This window comes from Panicum virgatum, chromosome 9K, assembly GCF_016808335.1.
Source record: "Panicum virgatum strain AP13 chromosome 9K, P.virgatum_v5, whole genome shotgun sequence".
Lineage (NCBI taxonomy): Eukaryota > Viridiplantae > Streptophyta > Magnoliopsida > Poales > Poaceae > Panicum > Panicum virgatum.
In genome coordinates, this window is record NC_053144.1 from 47,298,351 (window position 1) to 47,321,189 (window position 22,839).

The following is a 22,839-nucleotide window of genomic DNA, read 5'->3' on the forward strand; positions in this document are numbered from 1 at the left end:
AAGGATATTTAAAAGAAATATCCTAGATTATAAACTCACATTATACTTTTATTTGCAAATGCGAAGTAGAACTTAGTCCAAATTTTATATGTGATTTTCTATGTATTAATTATACTAATCAATAATTAATTAGAAATAAACTTGTGAGAACATCTAAACGCATAACTCTATATGATGATTGTTGAACTATCAAATTAATTTGAAAAAAACATTTGAGTTGATATTAAACAAATTAATATTAATTATGAAAACCGGAGTAACATCTAATTAGCTTTTATTTAAAAAAAATTAGATGAGAAAACATTAATCAAATTAAATCTAAATTTAATTTTGAAACAAAAACTACGATACTACAACGTTGCAACACGATAGCTTATGCTAAAAGAAAACCAACGCAACAAGAACAAACTGAAACAGATCTAAAACGCGGAAACTACGGGCTAAACGATGATCAAGGATCTAGTCGTGATTAACCGTAGACTTGGCTAGCTGCTGATTTTCACGAGACACAGGAAACTATGCTCGCGAATTTAGCAAAGGATAGGGGTAGATCCGGAAAAGGTTAGGGTTGGGGCTAGGCTAAAAAGATCTAATACATCTAGGGGGTTTTCTGCAGATTTCACAAGACACAAAGAAAAATAGCAGATTACAAGGGCTAGATCGCAAAAGCTCCATCTCCTCCATAGCTGCCGTACAGGAACTAGAATCTGGCCAAAATTGCAACGACTTGGACCACGAGAGAGAGGGAAAAGTGGGGGGAAAGAAAGAGAAGATCAAGGGGAATCTGTTTTACCGCTTACCCATGGTGGAGGTGGATCATAACGACGGGAACCAAAGCTGGAAGGGGGGCGGCGTTGGTCTGTTCGTGACCAGCGAACAGGCCTGGGCAGCGATGCTGTGCAGGGGCGATGCAAGGGGTCGGGGCGACCTGCTGCAGGGGGCGAGGGCCGAGGGGCGAGGGGCGAGGTGTTGGTGGGGAACGGAGGAGGCCTGGACGCTAGGCTTAGCAGCAGCGCTGCTTCCTTGCGTGCGGGAGATGGCGTGCGGCGCGAGGTGGAGGGGCGATGGAGGAGTAGGGGTGCTGGCGAGCGGTGCAGTAGGGCGACGTGTGGCCGGAAGGCCGGGTGCGGCGGCGCTCTTGGTGCGTCGTGAGCAGGAAGAGGGGCACGGGTGGCGTGGAGACCTAGGGCCGGCGATGGAGAGCGAGGTCGGAAGGGGCTTTCGTCTCGGGGTTTATAGGGTGCAGCGCCGTGGCTCGGGATGGCCTGCACGTAGGGAGGCGGTGGTGCCGTGCAGCACACAGACTCGATCGAGTCCGGCTGCTGGTGGGCAGAGTAGAGGTCCCGTGTAGGATTGGGCTGGAACAAAGGGTTCGGACTGGTTGAAACATGTTCGTTTCTGGGCAGAACTAGGTTCGGTCAAGGGCTAGGTCGATGGAAAGAAAAGGATAGAGGCGCGGGCTGGCGAGCAGGATATAGGCCGGACGAGTGGTATTAGGCCGATCAAGAGAGAGGATCATCAGAAAGAGAGAAGGAAAAGAAAAATCAACCGGGCTACACCTTTTTATAAGACACGGATGGTCGGGCTTGCAGGATACACACATTGAAAACAACAGCGTGAGCCATCCATTCTCCGATGAAGTCCAAAACACGGGACAAACAACTTGGCCTGCATATGTGGTACAACGAGGTCAGGCATGCATGGTCGTGCTAAACTCGGTCAGCGAGTCATGGCACACAATTACAGCCAAGTGGAGATTAAATCGGGTCGATGGATAGAATTCATGTGGCGGAGAGAAGGTTAAAGAGATAGGCAAAAAGATTGGGTTCGATTCATTTCGATGGACGGACTTCGAGTCGCGGAGAGAAAGGGCTCGACGCTCGAGGCAGATCGAGTTGGGTCTCGGGATTTAGGGTGACGATTCTGATCATCTGAGTTGATGGTGACATCAAAGCCTCACCGAAAAATGTTGAAACAGAGATACGACTCCGTTTCGAGCATGATTCGATCGGGCAGAAGGATTAGAGAATAGGGAACTCGAATGGACATTTTAGGGTGTCGGATATGATAGAGTAAAGAGTGAATTGTGATAAAGCGAATCGATCTGACTACGACGAGAAATTGAGAACTGAAAAATGATAGAAAGAAAGGGTAACGGACTTTAGAACTTCACGGGACAACATCTTGATAACACCAACTTGGCGAAGGAAACGATAGGTGCTGAATGGCTGTTGGCTAGCTCCGATTAGTACTAAATTTCTGAAAGAAAGGGAAAAGGTGGAAACCTCGGGGGCTTGATTGGGTACCTCAACAAGAAGCTTTGGGGTTTACGTTTTATCGACGGAAACGCGACAAACAACGAGATCAAGGCGATGGCCAAGCTCAAGCTTGCACATGGTACGATTTGAATCTAGTCCAAGAAGAGAAAAGAAAGGATTTCATTTCTCCAGAATATATTCCAAGCTTAAAATAAATCTAGAAAAATCTAGATAGATCTTTTAAACCATAAAAATATATCGTGCAGATCCGAAAAATTCCAGGAGACAATTCTGGACACGAGAGTCCAAATAAAATACTTGGAACTCATGAAAAAGATTTTAGAGATTTCCATTAAATGGATTTAGCTCTAGAGAAATTGAGAATAAACTTTCTCGAAAATTCTGGAAATTTCTCGAAAAACCTTAAAGGTGGATGAAGTTATTCTAAAAGATATTCATATCCTAAAATTAAATATTTTATGGTGTGACATCAACCCCCCCCCCCCCCCCCACCCGTGACCCCTGCCCCCTCCCCGCACGCGACCCGTTTCCCCCTCATGTGCATGCATGCAGTAGGGACACTTTTGTACTTTCTCAGCTTCATTTAATGGCCTTTAGTCCCTCTAGACTCTAACCAAATAGGATGGGACTAAAAGTTTTAGCCTACAGACTTAAATTAGCCCTGAGACTTTTAGAAACCAAACAGGGTCTAAGAACAAAGCCGTTAAGCCAGAGCCTCTAGCCATTCTGAGATTTGTGGAAGAAACTTTTCTTTGCTCTGTTGATAATAACGATGGAAATACATACTTCAACGTGGCAGCACAAATCCCTGTGGCAGCACAAATCCCTGTTATCAGTAACCGTTGCCCAAAAACTCCATCTTAACTAGTATACTTGTTTATTTTTCTCTGAAGTTGCCAAACTCATTTATACATGGAGACGGTATCAGTATCAGCCTATCAGGGCAACTGACGACATCTACTCCCAGTTCCCTTTTGAGTGCCAAACTCAGCCATGCCTTCCAGCCTTCTCGTCTTCATGTCAAGAGCCCGAAGCCCCGAACACATGCCCTTGTGGTGCCGGTGCAGGAACTTGACCCCGATCATCAGGCAGACAACATTTGTACCGTCCATGCTGAGAGTAGCCGGTCGAGGCACCAGAGGTTCTCCAAGGGACGCTCTGGGGTCGCGGCCACACACGGCTGCCCTCCTATATATGGCGGCGGCGGCGCCGCAACTGGAATTTCAGCTGTCGTGTCCAATTATATGGGTATCTTTGAATCCAAGTGATTGCGAAAAAAACCAAATTTTGGCACTATTTTATCATAAAAATGCGACCGGAGATATGACGGTCCCCGCTGTATTTCATTAAGAGAAAACGACACTGGCTTCCGGTCGCGAAAAAACTCCCTAACTCTGGCACTTCCGGTAAGGGGGTTTTTTTGCGCACGTCCGGGTTCGAGCCCGGGCAGGCGGCTCTGTCAACCGAGCTACGCTCGGTCTGCGGCACTAGCCTACCATAATAGGAGTGTTAATAGGATCAGCTAAGCTTTAGACAAATTTAAAAACTTTAGCAATATGTATGGTGCTAATATATGCTAAAGTTTAGCACTCAACTTTAGTCCCTCGCTGGCCTGCTATTCACGTGCCCGTCGTCTAAGGAATTGGAGGCCCTTTAGTTGCTCCATATGGTGATCGTTCAGCGATGGTATTGAAGGAAGCCTTCCTGGTTTCCTCGCATACACTACCAGAAACCAGATTTACCTTGGCGGTCGAAATCCGCCAAGGAATATAGGTAAACCGCCAAGGTAAATGTTCTTGGCGGCCGGCTGCCAAGTATAGAGTGCCAAGGAAAATCGATATACTTGGTAGCCACCTGCCAAGGATTCTTTTCTTGGCGGTTTGGCCGCCAAGCTAATCGGAGTGACACTAAAATCTCAAACGCGCCAAGAAAATGTTCAAACCGCCAAGTAAAGTTATTTTTTTGGCGGCCTCAGACCGCCAATTAAATCATCTTTCTTGGCAGGCCCTCCCCGCCAACTTAAACTATTTTCTTGGCAGTCGCACCTCGCCAACTTAAATTATTTACTTGGCAGTAGGGTCTAGCCAACTTAAATGTTTTCCTTAGCAGTAGTCCCCTGCCAAGTTAGATTATTCCCTTGGCAGCCGTGAGCAGCCAAGTAAACATCTTTGCTTGGCTGTTGGTCTCTGCCAACTAAAATCGTTTCCTTGGCGGCCCTCAACTGCTAAGGAAAAACATATTTAACTTGGCAGCTAGACTCACCAAGATAATTCTGTTTTCCTGGCAGTAAACTGCCAAGTTAATTCACTTTCAGCAATTAAATTAGCAGGAATATATTTGCACAAAACTAGGAAAATACAAACAAAGTCACAATTCAATTGAGCCAAATTGGATATATGATTGCATCAATAATGTACGGATCATATATCCAACAACCATTTGCTCAGTACAAGTCCAGTTTGCATAGAGCAAACATGTCATCACCACATCATCATACCTACATATAATATGGATGGCAATATTGTATCATGCCTACATGTCATCATCACACACACTCACAAAATAGTCAGCAAAAGCTCAGCTACACATCATATGTTAGCTTCTACCAAAATAGAGCAAAAGAAGTTAACAGCACATCATGCATGCAACTAGTACTTAGTCGGCATTAGTACGTGGGTCTTATACCAATTCCATTTGCTGCTTGTAGATCAGTCACTGCAATAGTTATCAACGATCGCCTCCAACGGCTTCATTGCCGTCATCATCCTCGCCTTCTAATTCAGGATCATCATCGCCATTTCCTTCAAAGGAACCATCATCGTTGTCATCGCTTTCACTATAGTCGTCATCATCGCTTTCATCCGTGTTCTCATTGTTGCTCCTATCATGAACAGAGTGGGAGCATCCATGCGGAGATCCAACAGCCTGCAAGATCAGTAAAGTCTCCATGATGATGTGCAGGAAATTTGTACCATGTGAACCAACACAGATAATTCCTAGCAAAGCAAGAACTAAACGTATTCCCAAGCAAAACCGAGAGGAATCAGCCAAGACAATCTGATCTGAGCTAACAAAAAGAAATAAAGTATTTGGCAAGCAAAACTGAGGAATCAGCCAAGACAATCTGATTTTGGCTACCTTACCATGAACTTAAAACTAAGGCTGACATTTCTAATCAACAAGAAGCCACCTTTTCACTGCTGCAACTCATATTGGCATTCTGCCACCAAACAGTATTAATTCTCTAGACGAAATATCATCAACGCAAAAAACTTGGATACTACAATCATTGAAGAAAATTTGTAACCTGTTGACGACGTGCATCAAGACTTCCTAGACGCCCCAACAGCTCTGGAGGTGGTTCTTTTCCAAAATCAGAATACATTTTCTGCAATTGAAAATGTACCCAGATGAAGATACATGCATAGGACATGTTATTTGATAGAAGCAATGAAACAATTATTACCATGATCAGTGCATGATTAACATTAATTTGCTCAATGAGTATCCCATTAGTCTATTTCAGCTGCTCATTTTCTTTGAGCACCTTTTCATAATCAGCAGGATTGATTGGTTTAAAAGATACAGATTTACTATGTATTAGAACGGCTGCCTTGTCCACAGCACCATCGCCTATTGGAACACGCCCATGCTTCATGCCGTTTCCTACAATGTGCAGCGCCTTCCCATCAAGTTCATGTGAATTCTCATCTGGAACTAGCTCTCTGTAGTCATCCTAAAAAAGCAGCAAAATATAGACATGTGAAAAATGTTTATTGTACCAATATTATGGAACTAGCACTTTGTAGCCATCCTAAAATAACTAAAGATATTAACTGCACCACAATGTATGATATTTGCTAATTAAGAGTAAAACTGATCAGATACTACTGACAGGGACCTATAGATTATAAATTGACAAAAACATTTGAAAAGAAGCTAAGGTAATCAAGAAAATAATGCAAAGCATACCAAGCGGCTTTGTGCTTTTTGGCTGCGAATGGGACCAGCCTTTCCAGTGCTGTCTACAGTTTTGAATCTAGATTTCATTACAGCATATGTGTTTAATGTGCCACTCTTCTCAGGACCAAAAGTATGTTCCTACAAGAAGGGAAGCAAAAAATTATGCAAGGGAAAATATTGTAGAGGTCAATGGCTCAAGCAAGACATAAGGTTAAATACTAGAAGTTGTTGTGTCTCTGTAAAATTCCTTGAACCTCCTCTGTTTTGAGCATTATCTTCAGAACTCATGCACGACTCTTGGGCCCTCTGTCTCTTTCTCTTGTACTCGTCAGTGGTCCAATATTTGGAGAACCAGGCCCAAGTTGCCTTATTGCACCATTCCAGCCGACAAGTTAGGTACTGTTCTTCTGTAAGTTCAATTGTGCGTGCTCGTGTATCATCACATTCCTCATATTTTGAATCAGCAGAATTACAAGAATGTGGTAATGTACAAATATGAGCTCATATGTACTTACCGATGGCCTCTAGGTGCAAGCTCCACCCGCCCACTACGCGGAGCCATTTTCAGTTCTGTCCACGACATCTTTGCCCTCCCTCTTTTTGGAGCATCCAAGCGAACTCGTTTGGAACCAATATTTCCATGGGAGTTACTACCATCACTAGCACCATTCAACGGAGAGTTGAGACCATCACAAGTACCATTTAATTCACAGTTAGCCCCATCACTAGTGCCATTCAGTTGAGAGTTGACACCGTTAGCAACCCTTTCATGTTTCATACCATTAGCACTGCTCCTCTCAGAGTGTTCACCGTTGGCGCCTCCAACCATTGTGGAGTCCACACCATCAGCATTGATCCTTCTAGTGTGACCATCATCAACTCCAACCATTCTGGAGTTAGAACCATCTGAACTGCTCCTTTCCGAGCTCCCAGTATGAGCTCCAACCCTTTTAGTGTTAGCTCTTTTGGACTTACCAGCAGCAGCAATGCTCCTTTCAGTGCTCCTAGTTTGATTGCTTCCACCCCTTATTGCATCCTTGTTGCTGGTAAGCTTTCTGTGCCGAAGGCCATGCATTTTCTGCATTATCATCAACAAAACCATTAGTACATTGTATATCTCAATCACAAAAGATCATATTTTCAGAAATTTGCAACAGCACACATAAAGGACAATTTCTGCCCATGATATTGATATGCAGCAACACGTGTAATGAACGCTTGAACACAAATCTTGTTTACTTTGAAAAGGTACACAAGTTCCAAAAGTTACAGCAAGAAAGTAAAACTATTCAATAATCATTTGGATCATAAGCTGGATGTTCAGGCAGATCATCATGGTCTTCATCCAAATCCTCTTCATCTTCTTCGTATGTATCTTCATCATCCAATGCTTGTTCACCATCACCTTCAGTATTCAATTTGGATAAAAATTCCAAATCCTTAGGATCAGTTATCTCATCTGAAACAACAGAAGTCTGATTATCTAGCTCAATATCCAAATCAATGACAAATGTGCCCTCCAATCCCTCCTCTTGAAAAAATGACATTTCTTGTATTGGACCAGCAGGAGGGTTTGAGTCATCGCTGTTATCATCTAGGGGAACATAGCCACATGGAGTAACCTGATATGTAACCCACCAGTCCTGTAGATCTGCTCTACTCTTACAGGCATAAGGCAAATAGTACACTTGTTTAACTTGACTTGCCATAACAAATGGTTCAAAAACAGGAAACATATGACATACCTAGACCCTCCAATAATTTTTTTGACTGGTAAAAGTCCTTGGGAACCTTAGATTCAGGAGGTAGAAGTTCATTAATTAACTCTAAGTTTGCTTCAAAGTGTGCAATTGACATATTGTATTGTGATTTCAAAGCTAGCAAACGTGCCACATTAGAAAGAGATGAGTGTGTTGTGTTCTCATGGACTGGTTGATCAGCACTATCAACCATCCTATAAAAGGCCCGAGCAAAGGGCGTAATCTCATCATCACTTGTCGGCGCATGGTCAGCACCTAGGTCAACTAACATATCATCCATACGATCAACTTCCTCTGAACTCTCATCACTTCCAATTTCAACATGACTCTCTCCATGTGATGTCCATAATCTGTAGTTATCCCTAAACCCATGTTTACACAAGTGCATCTCTACATCAAACCTTTTGTGCCTAACATAGTTCCGACACAAGGCACACGGCCACTTAATGGTGTCATTTTCAACCAGACCCAACATTGAGAATGCATGATCTAGAAAACTGTTTGTTTTTTCAATCCACTCATGAGAAGGAGGCTGCCCACGAGACCAACCACTATACATCCATTCACGGTCTGCCATTACTCTCGTTTTGTGTTAATTTAAAAAGATGGTATATTTCAATGTCACAACAATTTTATACAAATATCAATCATAGAAAAAATGTAGGTAAATAGAATATTTCAGTTTCAAATAATGTAACACATATCAACAAAACACGACTAGCAGGATAGGATTTCTATTGTCAAAAGTGAAGATGAATATGCAAATAACAAACAAGTGCATTCAAGACAATGTCTAACACACTACTGCTATTTCAATCAAAATGCACCATTCAACTAATACTGATATACTTACTGCTATTTAATTGGAGAGGTCTGCAATTCGTGGGAGAGGGAACCAGTATGTTCTACAAATAGTCAAATTATCAGCAAGATCCCCAATGTGCCACTCAAACAGATGACGGGCTCCTTAGATCCAGTGTCCCTTAAAAAAATTGCAAGCAAGAAAAGTCAGATTTAAAAATCCCTACGGTCCCCTTTGCTTGCCCAGCTACTGGAGAATTCAGTTAAATCAAAATTTATATTTTTGGACAAGCTAATCTAGCATCCATCGATACAAATCGATCAAGAATCTAACTATACTGATATACTTACAGCTAATCAGAAAGGTCTGCAGTTCGTGGGAGAGGGTGTGTTCATCAAATAGTCAAATTATCAGCAAGATCTTGAATGTGCCACTCAAACAGATGACGGGCTCCTCAGATCCAGTGTCCCTTAAAAAAAATGCAAGCAAGAAAAGTTAGATTTAAGCATCCCTAAACCCCCTTTGCTTTCTCAGCTACCGGAGGATTCGGTTAAATCAAAATTTGTATGTTTGGAAATACTAATCTAGCCTCTATCGATAGAAATCAGTCCAAAATCTAACTAATCTGGAACTAATTTTTCCTCACATCGTGGGAAGCAAAATGAACAGATTGATTAAAGCAAAAGAAAAAAAATGTACCAAGCAAGAAGCAAGCAGGATAGTTATGAGCAAGAAGCAAGCAAGACAACTACGAGCAAGAAGCAAGCAAGAAGCGTACCAATCAGCCACGTGCACCACGGCACCGGCACCGGCCAGCAACCACGATGTAGAGGAGTCCCCTCACGGCAGCGCCAGTGATGGGCCCACCTGGCACCACCGCTCACTCCATATCACGTGACAGATTGCTAGATGCGAGATGCTGAGGTCGGCGGTGTGGAGGATTTGGAGGAGCGAGGTCGAGCTGGTGGCGGCGGAGGCTTGTGAGTTAGGGTTTTCTTATCTAGATGGGTACACGCGGGACTTGTGATTTTTAGGCCCCCATTGCGCGGGAGGACGCAGTTGGGCGCGGCCCGTGGGCGCGCTGCTTTTTTTGCCTAGGTGCTGTAATTTTTTGGAGCGCTAGACGTGGCAGCTGTTTTTTTATATAGGAACGTGGCAGCTGTTTTGGTCTGCCGCTGGCCAGAAGCTGGTGAAGCACAGGGGAAGCATGCACACAAACAAAACTCTACATGGCATTTGCATAGTTTTATTGGCATGTGGAATAATAAGATTCATTTCACGTATAGTTAATTATTTGCTCAATAATATCTTGATTGTTTAATTGTACGTCCAAATTCAGTAGCCCTTTAGCGATCCTAACCCATCATATTTAACATTGTTAATACAAGCTATTTAAGCTATAAGCTATCATAGGCTATCTAATTTATCGATTATTATGGGCAATCCCGGCAATATCATGCACAAATATCATTATCGTTCCTATCATGTGTGCCGCATGTCCCTCGAGGAGGAGACCAACAACTTCCAAGTGCTTGTGAACACTAAGCACCGAAAGTAGGTTAGTCGGGGAGACCCTTCACCACACCAAAGTCGATGATCAAATGCGTGGAGATGTGGCGGCAGTGGCGGCCATGCAACTAGAGGGTGGAGGCGGTGACACGCACATGTACGGAGGGTGGAGACTAGAGGAGATGCATGTGATTTAAAGTTTGCGAGCAAGGAGAGAGGGTAACACATGTAAGTATTGCATCATACTGAGGAGTAAATGTTACCTACATTGGCAAACAACTATAAAATACTTTATGTGTATGTAAATGCATGTCATATTATAAAAATATATATAAGGACTACATGATTATATGTGCACTTGGAAGACCTTGAATCGACATGGAGCACGATCATAAAGATACATCGGATGAAAATTTGCAAGAAAACCCATGTGTACTATTTAAGGGTGCTTTATTTTAAGAAAAATTTCTAACACCTATAGTTCACATATTATTGCATTCTACTATACAACAAATATATAGATATAGACCATATTCCACAAATATCTTACCCTAGTTTTGTATGTTTTATAAGCAAGATAACTGATCATGTGTATTTATCGTATTGCAATTTGCTAGGTAATGTAGAATAACCCTAACACAATCAGAGATTGTTGCTTATCGAGTTTGCATATACTAAAATTTACTTGACAGCTTATTAAAAAAGTTAAGGATACACCATTTTCTTGGCGGCTCAGCGAAGCAGCCAAGGAAATAGACTGTTTTCTTGGCGGGCAACTGAAACAGCCAAGGAAACATACCATTTTCTTGGCAGCCGGGCGTAACAGCCAAGGAAAAGCATCATTTCCTTGGCAGGTCGGGCAAACAGCCAAGGAAAAGCATAGTTTCCTTGGCGGTTAGGTCTCACAGCCAAGGAAACACTCATTTTTTCTTGGCGGCTAACAAAAGCTGCCAGTAAATCACATTTTTTTGGCTGTTCGTTGTTACTGCCAAGGAAACATTATATTCCTTGGCGGCTGAATTGCGACCGCCAAGAAAAATTGGGGCCGCCAAGGTAAAACTGGATTGGTGTAGTGATAAGCCATGAAGACTTAAATTTAAACTGGACAAATTTAAACTGGAGCCATGATGTCAAACCCCAAGCCAAGTCTGGTTGCTCACATCACAGAATATGAAATGTATTTAGCTTTAAGATATTTAAAGGGTTTAAAAGATGTTGCATCAAAAAAGATATATGAAGATGAATATATTTATCCTTGAGAAGAGATTGGAGAGTGTCCCCTGCTATTGTCATCCAAGTAAGAAACACATAAAAAATTTTCAGGGCAATTTACATGAATAAAAAAAATAAAACTAACTATGAAAAGTTGAAATGGGCAACACTTGCCTCAAGGTCATAGCACATACATTGATAAGCTGAGCTACTGCACTAACCATTGTCACTACGGCAATCTAGCTCACACCACTGTACAGATTGTATTGTTGACCAAACAAACATGAGCACTTACTAACCAGATCTTAACACACAATAATGACCTTAGTAAATAATTTTTATCCACTTGGTCGTCTTGCATGAAAAAGAAATGATAAACCAGCAATTATCGTTACTCGATAAGTGTCATACTGAATTTTTAATGAATCAATGGAACTTACGGGTCTACAATAGCCAGTCAAACAGTTCCATGATCTCAAGTTTCAAAATATTTCACCTGCCATTAGCCTAGCAACAAAATTAAAAGTTTGAACATACATGCTGAACATATATTATATAGTAACGCACTCTTTAGGATTGTTGTACATGCTGTATCAAGCTGTAGATGCAGGAATTGATCTGTAAATGTGCAATGAACAACACCTGAAGAACGATGCATCAAAAATCACTTAATTGCATTCAACTACCAAAGCATCCTCACTAGGATTGTTCTATCGATGATCTGGATAGGGCCTGCCATGATCATTTCATCACCAACTCACTCAGCACACTATAGCAAACTGAATGGAGGTTGCTTTAGGACAACAATCAAGATCACCACCAGATGCACTATTAACAAGCATGATGATGCGAATTTCATTTACCTCATCTAACTCTCGGGGCTCTGTACTTCATATCATAGTAAGTTGCAATGCATTGATATTTCATCATATGGTTTAACCAGAAGAAGAATTGTATACATTGAACAAGTGATATGCAAGTATAGGATATTGTCCAACGAAATTGAGAAGTGCTGCTCATTAGATGCTAATGGTTGATCAGAAACACATAACCCAAAGTGTGCATGCATCCAATTGAGACCCTATGTCGAAACTGCAGACATGCTTGTTCGATTGTGCAGTGTGGCGTACCCCTGACATGTTTCTGCGGTTGGCCGGAAGCAACAAAATTTACGGTCAATCCCGGACTGCACATGGTGGGTCCTGCTGCAACCTTACCACTTTCTTTGAGCGCTTTTCTCTCCTTCCTCCATCTCTTTTCTTCCCACCGCCCTTCTCTCTTTTTTTCTATCTCGTTCTCTCTCTGACCGCGGCAGGCGGGGAGATGGCGCAGAGCGGCAGCGAGCTCCTCGGACGGAGCGACATCCCCCGGCAGCGGTGGAGCGGTGAGGTGGAGCGGAGCTTACCGGTGTGGTTGGGTGGAGGCGGCGGGCTCCTCGGGGTGAGCTCCGTGCACAACGCGCTCTCTGGGCCTCGCCCCCGGCGGCAGCGGGGGACCGGGTAGTAGCGTTTTTTTTTATTTTTAGATGCAAAAATTTTTATAAAACTTTTTTGCGAAACATTTTCTGGTTTTGGATGCAAAAATTTTTTCTTCAAATTTTTTCAATTTTTTCTCAAAACTTTCTCTTTCAAACTTTTTCTCATCAAAGGTTTCCGATCTCTTCAATTTTTTTCATAAAAATTTTTTATCAAAAAAAATACTGTAGTACAACTTAATATTGGTGAAAAAAACTTTTTAATCCGTGGGGGAAAAACTTTTTCTTTCAAACTTTTTCCCACTCTTCAATTTTTTTCTTTAAAAATTTCTTCGAAAAGTTTTTATGGAAACAAGATATGTTTTCGTTTCAACACGTGAGAAGCTCTTCCGACAGCCAGCCGGAAATCGGCCGTACATTGGTCTGCTTGCGGGCGACTGTAAATTAGATATGCCCCTTATTGAACCTTAGTTGCTCAAGATTGTAGCTCTTCTTTAAATATTTAATTAATAAAGCTACCTGCTTACTTAAAAAATCTTGCTTCTCTAAAACATATTCACTTTATAAGTAAAAAATATATTTTTAATTAAAAATATCACGATTATGCTTATTATGCCATCATATTTTACTGTATTCTATTTCTCTCTTATTTGAAAAGTTGTTTTCTATTTCTCTCAAATCCCAAAACCGTGGCCCGTGTGGCGCTGAGCCAATTTCTTCTTCTCCCAAGGACTAAGCTGCAAAGGTTTCGCTAGTCCCCTTCTTCCTCCACGCTCCGGTTCACCGCCGCCGTCTCCGGCCGTACCATCTCATCGGCGACATGCCCGAAACTGTACTCTACTCTTTCGCTCTCGCGCTCTCCCTCTTCCATCAGCCCTCACCTCGCCTCTTACTGACCCTATCTTCGGCGCAGGCGGCGGAGGCCAACCTCCGCAGGCAACTAGAGCAAACCCTCGCCGCCGACCCCTCCATCCCGCTCCACCACCACAACCTCGTGCGCTTCGTCCTCCATTGTATAAATCTTGCCGTGGTTGTGCACGCTCTTCTTTGTGGCGCCTGATCACCCGTTGGTTGGGTCCGTGCTTGCAGGGCGTCTTCCTATGGGGCCGCGCGGAGGCGGAGCAGGAGGGCGATGGGGACGAAGCGCTGCGGCTCCGTGCCGCGGCGGCGGAGCATTTTATCGCCGCAGCCAAGCTGAACCCCAACGATGGCGTCCCCTTCCGCTTCCTCGGCCACCACTACGCGCGTAGCCGCGAGACGCAGCGGGCGGCCAAGTGCTACCAGCGCGCGGTGGCACTCAACGCTGACGATGCTGAGGCTGGGGTGTGTGTGGGAATGCTTAATACTCGTATTGTCGTATACCTTTGAATGTGTTCATCCTTGCTTGTGATGGGGTTCTCATGTGTTTTCCCCCTTTATTTCTGGGGTATGATGCAGGAGGCTCTATGTGACTTGCTAGATGTCGAGGGGAAGGAGAGCTTGGAGCTTGCTGTGTGCAAGGAGGCAGCTGGCAAGTCCCCTCGCGCATTCTGGGCCTTTCAGAGGCTTGGCTACTTGCAGGTAACTTGTATGACAATTTACTTGAATGACTATCGATTGAAGTAAGCCTGCCAATAGAATGTATAATTAAAAAGGTCCCAGCTAGGGGGTATCTTTACAAATATTAAGGTTTCATTCTGGATTGAGTTGGAATCCTGCCATTCCAAATCCGTCCAATCTTAACCCAAAGAGCATGGTTAAGGTGAACTCTGGCTCGCAGTAATCAGTTAGATTGATGGTTGTTATGAAGAAACTGATGAAAACAGTTGAAATTCAACTGAATCCATCCCCTTCAGTACTTACCCATAGCAATTTCATTGATTCCTCAGCGATGTTTCCTGCAATTCATACAGAGACAGTGTGTTCATATCCTATCCACTATGCATTGATATGGCCACACCACAGCATCTTTACTCTAATGCTAGTGGGCATTAATCGCTAAATTCTGTGCCTATGCTTTCGGATTATCCTGGTGAGGAAAGTGAGATTGTGCAGGATAAAAGGAGTCAGTTGATCAATTGCCATCGGTTATCTTTATTGAGTTTTGATCATGCTGTATCGGTCTAGGATGGCAGTAATATCTGTTAGGATATTCAATTTGTTGTATCCACCTTCGAATTTGTTTAAAATGTGATAAAGTTTTTTTCCATAATATTACTAGAGTTAATTTTTTTGGTAATATTATTATTTTGATTGCTTTTTAGACGTGGGATTTGCTTGTATCTGTGATAAGGCATCAACAAATTTACATGTAAGATGTATTGACATGAGTTGGTGAAAGGTTAGGTTCATCAAAGGAAATGGTCAGATGCCATACAAAACCTTCAGCATGCAATACGAGGTTACCCAACATCTGCAGATTTATGGGAGGTGGGTGTTGTTTTCCTCTGTCAGTTCGCTCTTGTCAAAATTTCTTAGCTCCAATTGGTGTGTCATGTGTTTTCAAGTTATTACTTATCAGATTAAAACATTCCATATTATGGCAACAGGCACTTGGTCTGGCATACCACCGTTTGGGCATGTTCACTGCAGCAGTAAAGGTTTGCCGTTTTCAGTTTTGATCATCATTAATAAATGTTGCAGTGTGCTGTATTGAGCCTTCTGAATGTGCTTAATTCAGTTTTTGCCGGCAGTCATATGGACGAGCTATTGAACTTGATAGTTCCAGGGTCTTTGCGTTGATAGAAAGTGGAAACATCCAGCTAATGCTTGGCTATTTCAGAAAGGTAGGAACTTGTGTCTGTTTTTTAAATGACTATTGTTCAGCTGGTATACATGATTTTATTCGCAAATGCTTTAGCAATGTATCCATTCAAGATCTATGCATCCTTAAATTTGATTTCATGCAAAATACACAACACCAGGGAGTTGAGCAATTTCGTTCTGCTTTGGAAATGGCTCCACATAACCATTCAGTATACTTTGGACTTGCTTCTGCATTGCTTGCATGGTCAAGGAATTGTGTAACTACTGGGGCCTTTGGCTGGGCTGCTACCCTGCTGAAGGTATGTCGATGTGATACTAGTTTTTTACATAGTATTAAGTAGATCACAGCTGTATAGTTAATCATATTGGTTTTTAATTATTTTTATAGGAAGCATCTGAAGCTGCCAAAATTTGTGCTTCATTGACTGGAAACCTTTCATGTGTTTGGAAATTGCATGGAGATGTTCAGGTACTTGACTTCTCATCATTAACTCACCGCTTAAGTTTGCTTGGCATCTCATATTCTGATTAATTTATTCTACTGTATACCTTGCCTGCTCTGTGTCAGCTTGCATTCGCGAGATGCTTTCCGTGGGTGGATGGGAAGATCAAGAGGGATGTAGATGCGCAGATGTTCAAAGATTCTGTTCAGGAGTGGAGAAATGCAATTCTGTCAGCAGCAAATGGTGCAAAACTCTCATATCAACGTGCTTTGCATCTTACACCCTGGGAAGCTAATGTTCACAATGATACTGCTATTTGTCTTGATCTGATATATTCCATGGATGGCAATAACAGACACAACCCCAATGTTTGGTAAACTTCTTTGTTGCTCATGTTAATACCATATTACTTTACAGATGGTCTTATAAGAGCTATCTGATGCAACAGGGAGCTGTCAGAGAAAATGTCACTTGGTGCCTTGATACTGGAACCAGTTAATAAGGATTTCTGGGTTACATTGGGTTCCATGTCAAGTGATCTAGCTTTGAAGCAGCATTCTTTCATTAGAGCACTTCATCTTGATATGTCTCTTTCTGAAGCTTGGGCATACCTTGGAAAGGTACTGCTGTTAAAGCAACAGCTGATTGATTCTGCTACTAGCAGGTGATAACTAATAGTTTGACATTCAGTTTTACAGGCAATCAGGTGATAAACAATTGTCTAAAGTAGCATTTGATCGAGCTAGAAGCATTGATCCTTCGTTGGCCTTTCCGTGGGCTGGAATGTCGGCAGAAAATTATCACCAATCTGGGTACCCTTCTCTCATTTATGAAAAGATTTTATACTTTGCTCTCCATAATTATTATCTCAAAGCTGAATTTTCTATTTGATGTGATTTTAAAGGGGCAGTACAGTAAATGAATCTTTTGAAAGCTGCTTGAGGGCTGCACAGATCCTACCTGTAAGTAAAGTTTACCATCACGAATGTCTTCACTTCTCAGCAAAATGATTTTCTATTTTCTTCCCTTCAAGCTAGTATTTGATTTCCTTCTTTTATGCTATTGCACCAGCTGCCAGAGTTCCAGATTGGCCTTGGAACAATTGCTGCCCGTACTGGTAATCTTCTTTCACCTCAGGTATGCATCCAAATTTATTTGTGCTTTGAAGCTACCAAACTAAATACTGAGCATGTTATGCTTGAAACTAATTCTGTTTTTTCGCAACAATTGATTCATCCCAATGGCAGTTCCTACTTGATCTTCATTCGTAAATTCTACATTATTTAGCCTCTTGACACTGGAGCTACATGTTGATTCACTGAGTTATGTGATACCTCAGTGGTTTTTGGGTACTTATCGAACCACACTGTGGTTAACATATTAAATTGTTTATGCCTGCTGCCATTATGTAGGTGTTGATGGCTGTAAGGCAGGCTGTTCATCGAGCACCTCATTACCCAGAGTCTCACAATATAAATGGCTTGGTTTCTGAAGTGCGATCAGATTTTCAGTCTGCAATCAGATTTTATCAACAAGCGAGATCTGCTTTAGGCATGATGAACAATTCCAAGTCAGACAATAAAGATGCTTTTGCTGATGTTTCAGCGAACCTTGCCCGGTCACTATACAAGGTAACTGTGCTACGCTATTACTGTCGCACCTGGTTTGATGAAGTTAAACATACCAAGGAGCTAAAACCATGGTGTTTGTATGGTACTTCTGGATTCTGATTGATTGGGTATGCCTTTTTGTTGTCCATATGTACTCTAACCATAGCACTAACTACAGGCTGGTCTTGCAACTGATGCAGTGCGGGAGTGTGAAGAGTTGAGATCTCAAGGTATTGCTTTTATTTTCCAGCAATGGAAGGATGTCATCCCTAATTTCTTGGCCTTGTAGCTTGAACAATATATCCTTATAGGATATTTTCATGGTATACAATGTATAAACTAACAAGTTAGTCCCAAACTTTCTAGGACTGCTGAACATGGATGGATTGCAGATATATGCTCTTGCATTGTGGAAAACTGGACGGAGTGAGGAAGCTCTTTCTGTATCTAGAAACTTGGCTGAAAATTTATCTGGCATGAAACCAGAGAGTGCTACTGTGGCTTTGGGATTCATATGCACATTGACGTATGCAATTTCTGGGAAGGACCCTGCAGCTGCAGTCATTCACAAGCTTCCTGGTCAACTCAATTTCAGCTCGCAGTTGAAATTTATTATTTCTGCATTGGATGCTTTGCATCCAAACAAGCGTTTCCAGTTGCCTCAGTTGAGTATGCCTCCTAGGCTTACATCCTATGAAGTGATGAGTGAAGTCCACTCGAATATTGCTCTTGGGAAGGCAGTACGTATCCCAAATTCTATCATTCTATATTTCTATGAAAAAATAGTTTATTTTGGATCTATGCAAGGCATATTAATATAAATAAAAAAATGCCCTGGCAGATTGAGGGGGAAATGGACAAGCCTTTGAGGGTTGATGCTAGCTTGTCTTACCTGAAAAAGGTTCTGCATATGTATCCTGATTGCAGTTTAGTGAGGTAACGTTTTTTCTAGGAATGATCATATCATTATCAGGTGTTCAAAAAGGTACTTAACTTGATATTGTTCTCTTTGCTACATGCTGCAGAAACCAACTTGGATCTCTGCTCCTGTGGAGTGGAGATTGGATGGCTTCTCATAAAGCATTAAGGGTTACTTCTGTGACACATGGTCACACATCCAATATGGGCCTAAGATCTGCACATCAAATTCAAGCATCTGCAATGGCTTGTTGCTATGCTACCTGCACATCTTATCCAAAGTTCACTTTTCCAACATGTGAACACCAGTACTTAAGTGGACATGATGAAATACACCACTTGCAAAGGTATATCTTCTTGCTATTTTGATAACAAGGTATGTCTTTGGTAGGCAAGCTAATTGCGTGCTTTTTTTTCTCTGAAGGTGGGTTCATCGTGAGCCATGGAACCAAGATGCACGTTACCTGCTTGTCCTTGCTATTTTCCGAAAAGCCCGTGAAGAGAAGTACCCCAAACATATTTGTATCATTTTGAAGAGGCTCATTATGCAAGTGCTATCCAACGTTAGCAATTCACATGAGAACACAGTTGTGCAGTATGAGGTGTTCTTGCTTCTTCTTTTATCTTCAGAGATCTGTTTGCAATCTTTAGACTATGAAAATTGCATTGCTCAAGCTAAAGCTGCTCTAAGAATGACTGCCTCTAGCTGTGTTGATACTTTCTTTGCACACTTGCAACTGTGTCGGGCCTATGCAGTGCAAGGGGATCTTTTGAACTCCAGGAATGAGTACATGAACTGCTTGAAAAAACATACGAATACTGAGATGGGTTGGGTAATGCTGAAGCACCTTGAATCTGCATGTTCATTGGAGGCCTCTTCTGATGAAATATATAAAAATCTTCGTGAGTGCATTAAAAGGAATGGCAGTGACATGTCGAAATGGATGTCTCTTTTCAATCTAGCCTATGCTCAATGCTTTATAGGGGATGAAAACTTTGCAAGCGCTGAAGAAGCTCTTGCTCAGGCATGCGCTGAAGGAGATCCGGATAGCTGCATCTTATTCCTCAATGGTAATATACTTTCTTCTCATATAGCTGATTTGAATTGTAACTGGTTATCCAAGACCTCTTGTTGTTTATTATATGCAGTTGCACTGTGAACTTGGTTATGTTGTCTAGCTTGCTATCTAGTCAACAAACTCTGCTAGTCTTTTACCTTGTTCATAATTATGTGCTTTACCTGGCGATATGTGCACTGCCCATTGACTGGTACAAACTGTTAGGTTATGCTGATAATGAATAAGGAAAAAATGTGCTTAGTTGTTACATTTCTTGGCAATTAATTCTGGAATCAAATGGACCCAGTTTGTAGGGATGTGAAGTTCATTGTTCTAAATTTGTTCTTATTTTCCCCTGTATGGTCGATGCTAGTCCAGAATATGGCCTGAGTAATTGCCTGGTAGTTCTGTTTTACGTTTTTCAATTACGTACTGAATGAAATATCACCGTGATAGGTGCGACCTGTATGGAAATTGCACGGAGGTTTGCAGCTCCTCAATTTATATCCCGTGCAGCTCCCAGCCTCAGAAAGGCCCAGCAGAAATCACATGCATCTTTACCTCTGGTGTCACTTCTACTGGCACAAGCCGAGGGCAGCCTTGGCTCCAAAACCAAGTGGGAGAAGAACCTTCGCCTGGAATGGTTCTCATGGCCCCCAGGTAGGAAACTGAAGCAAGATTCAGACAGAACAATCCTGGGTTTCCAGTCATCTGTTTGGTTTCTGGCATGTGATCCCAGTTGCTTAAAGGTTTTGTTGTGCAGAACTGCGGCCTGCGGAAGTGTACTTCCAAATGCACCTGCTGGCGAGGCAGTCTGCCGCGGCGGCTTCCCAGCAGAACCAGCTGGTGGAGACGATGCAGAGCCCGGAGAGCTGGCTGCTTCGGGCGATTCACCTGAACCCGTCCTGTTCCCGGTACTGGAAGGCTCTGCTGCATCTTATGGACGTGGATGCGTAACCTTTTGTCTCTGAAAGTGTTTTGTCATGCACAATCGAGCCGCCGGCGTGTTGTTGTAGGATGTAGTCCATAGATTAGCTGGGGTTGATGACGACCAATGTGCACTTGCATGTTGCTTTGGGATACTTGGATACTAGTACTGGAGCTTGTAGGATCGGACCGTTGTTATTTTTCTTTCAGTGCTGTAACCTACAGTTTGCGGGAGCATTGTTTCGAAATGGATACTGCTAACTTTAGTTTGCAGAAATGCAGAGCCAACACAATGGCGCCTCTAAAACTGCTAACTTAGCTCCCTCATTTATGTTAGCATTTTTTAATGTGGCAGGAAAACTACTCCATTGTTTATGTGGCAGGAAAACTTCATAGTTAATTACTAGACATATTAGCTAAATGGAACAGCCCGAGATTCAAAGCCCAGGCCAGCTCAGAAACCTATACGAGCTCCTTGTGTTCCAGGAACACCCAGTGGATACGGATCATCACTCATCTACTTTTTTCTTCGGCTTTAAGCACTTCGTCTAAAAGCAAGAACCTGCTGAAGTTCCAAGCCCAACCACAGCAAAACACGCAGAGTACACGTAGCCCTCGTCCATTGTTCCTGTCGACGTAGAGCTGAGCTTGAGCAGGTCGCAAGTCCGTCAACAAGTGTAACCAAATCCAAAGGACGTGCCCACGTCACGCCGCGGCAGCTCGACCCTCGCTGCGCTGTTCTCCCAGGCCCAGTAAAATAACCCTATCCAAATCCCGGTTCGGCCCACGCGGCAGCACGCCGCTTGCCGGGGCACCGCGGCGCGCCACACGTCCTCCGCTCCCGCGCCGGGCTGCGCCGTCTTTAACTTCGCCGCCGCTCTCGACGAGCCCCCGAACGCCTCCGACGCCTCGCCACCGCTTGCTCGTCCGCTTCAAGCATCCAGCCAAAGCCGACGCGCCGGCCGCCTCGCTCGCTCGCTCGCACGCACGCCAGGCCATGTCAGGCGGCGTCGGCCCGACGGCGGGGGGCGGCATCACGCTGCCGTCGATGGGCGCGCCCCCGCCACCGCTGCACCCGACGCCCACCTCCCCGACGGCGCGCCCGCACCACCACTACTACCTCTTCTCCATCAAGCAGCTCAACACGCTGGGCGCCGCCGCCGTGCTCGCCTTCTCCACCACGGTCCCGCTCTCGGAGATCGCCTTCGCGGTGCTCCTCCTCCCCTACCTCCTCGTCCTCGCCTGGGTCGCCTTCCCGCAGCGCCCCGGCAAGCCCAACCCGGCCGCGCCCGTCTTCCCGGGCCTCGGCGGCCGGCTCCGCCTCGCCGTGCACACCGCGGCGGGGTTCGTCGTCGGCGCCGCGCTCCCGGCGCTCTACATCCTCGACGGGCTCCGGGCCGGGGACACGGCCGGCGTCGCCGCCGCGGCGCCGCACGCGTTCCTCCTCTCCGCGCAGGTCTTCACCGAGGGCATCGCGGCGGCGTGGCCGGGCACGTTCTCGCTCCCCGTCAGGGCCGCGGTGCCCGTGATGTACAGCGCGCGCAGGATGTTCGCGGCGTCCGAGTGGCTGCGGGAGGAGCTGCAGGAGCGCGACGAGCTCTCGCGGGGCCCGCCCGTGGCGCCGCGGCGGGTGGCCGCCGGCAGGGCGCTCGCGGCCGCCAACCTGGCGTTCTGGGGGTTCAACCTGTTCGCCTTCCTGCTGCCCTTCTACCTGCCCAAGGCGCTCCGGAGGTACTACCTCCGCACCGATCATGAGGATGATGGTGACCATCGCGCGCGCGCCAAGGAGCAGCAGCAGAGGCAGCTGCACGAGGGCGAAGGGAAGAAAGACTCCTAGATCAGGATTAGCTGGAGATGTTTCCGACTTGTGTGTGCGTGTGCGCCTTCATCAATCGACGCTAGTTATTTTGTTTCATGCCCCAACAAAAAAAGGTTATTTGTTTTCTTCTTGCTTGATGCTACCAGCAACGCTTGCAGTTGCAGATTAGCTTCTACTAGACTACTACTACCAAATATTCGGGAACGGATTCATCGATTGAGGGCCTGTACCAATTATACGCACGATGAATTGGAACATTATCAGGGTCGTGGAAATTTCTCCGAAAAAGGAGGCAGGGTTCTGACTTCTGAATGGTGACA

The 22,839-nt window shown here is 44.0% G+C and overlaps 1 protein-coding gene and 1 long non-coding RNA gene across 8 annotated transcripts; one reads left to right on the forward strand and one right to left on the reverse strand.

The window, feature by feature from the left end:
* Window positions 1-4,633: 4,633 nt before the first annotated feature.
* LOC120651780 lies at window positions 4,634-9,894 on the reverse strand. Of its 5 annotated transcripts, none has more exons than XR_005666316.1 (9): window positions 9,583-9,894; window positions 9,155-9,273; window positions 8,856-8,984; window positions 6,462-7,320; window positions 6,252-6,380; window positions 5,746-6,015; window positions 5,587-5,667; window positions 5,423-5,499; window positions 4,634-5,204 (listed from the first exon to the last, which is right to left on the reverse strand). It is a non-coding gene; the product is annotated as an uncharacterized LOC120651780 (long non-coding RNA). The 5 variants fall into 5 exon arrangements; XR_005666315.1 differs by lacking the exon at window positions 5,423-5,499 and having other exon boundaries at window positions 6,462-6,608; window positions 6,758-7,320; window positions 9,583-9,890; XR_005666314.1 differs by lacking the exon at window positions 5,423-5,499 and having other exon boundaries at window positions 6,462-6,649; window positions 6,758-7,320; window positions 9,583-9,889.
* A 2,927-nt stretch (window positions 9,895-12,821) lies between these two features.
* Window positions 12,822-22,794, forward strand: LOC120651763 (tetratricopeptide repeat protein SKI3-like). 3 transcript variants are annotated; one of them, XM_039929371.1, is made up of 23 exons: window positions 12,822-12,965; window positions 13,730-13,831; window positions 13,913-13,993; window positions 14,089-14,322; window positions 14,437-14,559; window positions 15,325-15,408; window positions 15,528-15,578; window positions 15,672-15,764; window positions 15,903-16,043; window positions 16,133-16,213; window positions 16,313-16,560; window positions 16,636-16,807; window positions 16,878-16,999; window positions 17,092-17,149; window positions 17,259-17,324; window positions 17,600-17,818; window positions 17,976-18,027; window positions 18,164-18,537; window positions 18,639-18,733; window positions 18,823-19,062; window positions 19,140-19,786; window positions 20,230-20,433; window positions 20,537-21,007. In XM_039929371.1, exons 2-23 carry the CDS (start codon window positions 13,820-13,822, stop codon window positions 20,728-20,730), a joined length of 3,591 nt encoding a protein of 1,196 aa, XP_039785305.1. In that variant the 5' UTR covers window positions 12,822-12,965; window positions 13,730-13,819; the 3' UTR covers window positions 20,731-21,007. The 3 variants fall into 3 exon arrangements, with proteins under 3 accessions (XP_039785305.1, XP_039785307.1, XP_039785306.1); XM_039929373.1 differs by lacking the exon at window positions 12,822-12,965 and adding an exon at window positions 21,839-22,794 and having other exon boundaries at window positions 13,639-13,831; window positions 20,537-20,718; XM_039929372.1 differs by lacking the exon at window positions 12,822-12,965 and having other exon boundaries at window positions 13,672-13,831; window positions 20,523-21,007.
* The last annotated feature ends 45 nt before the right edge of the window (window positions 22,795-22,839 follow it).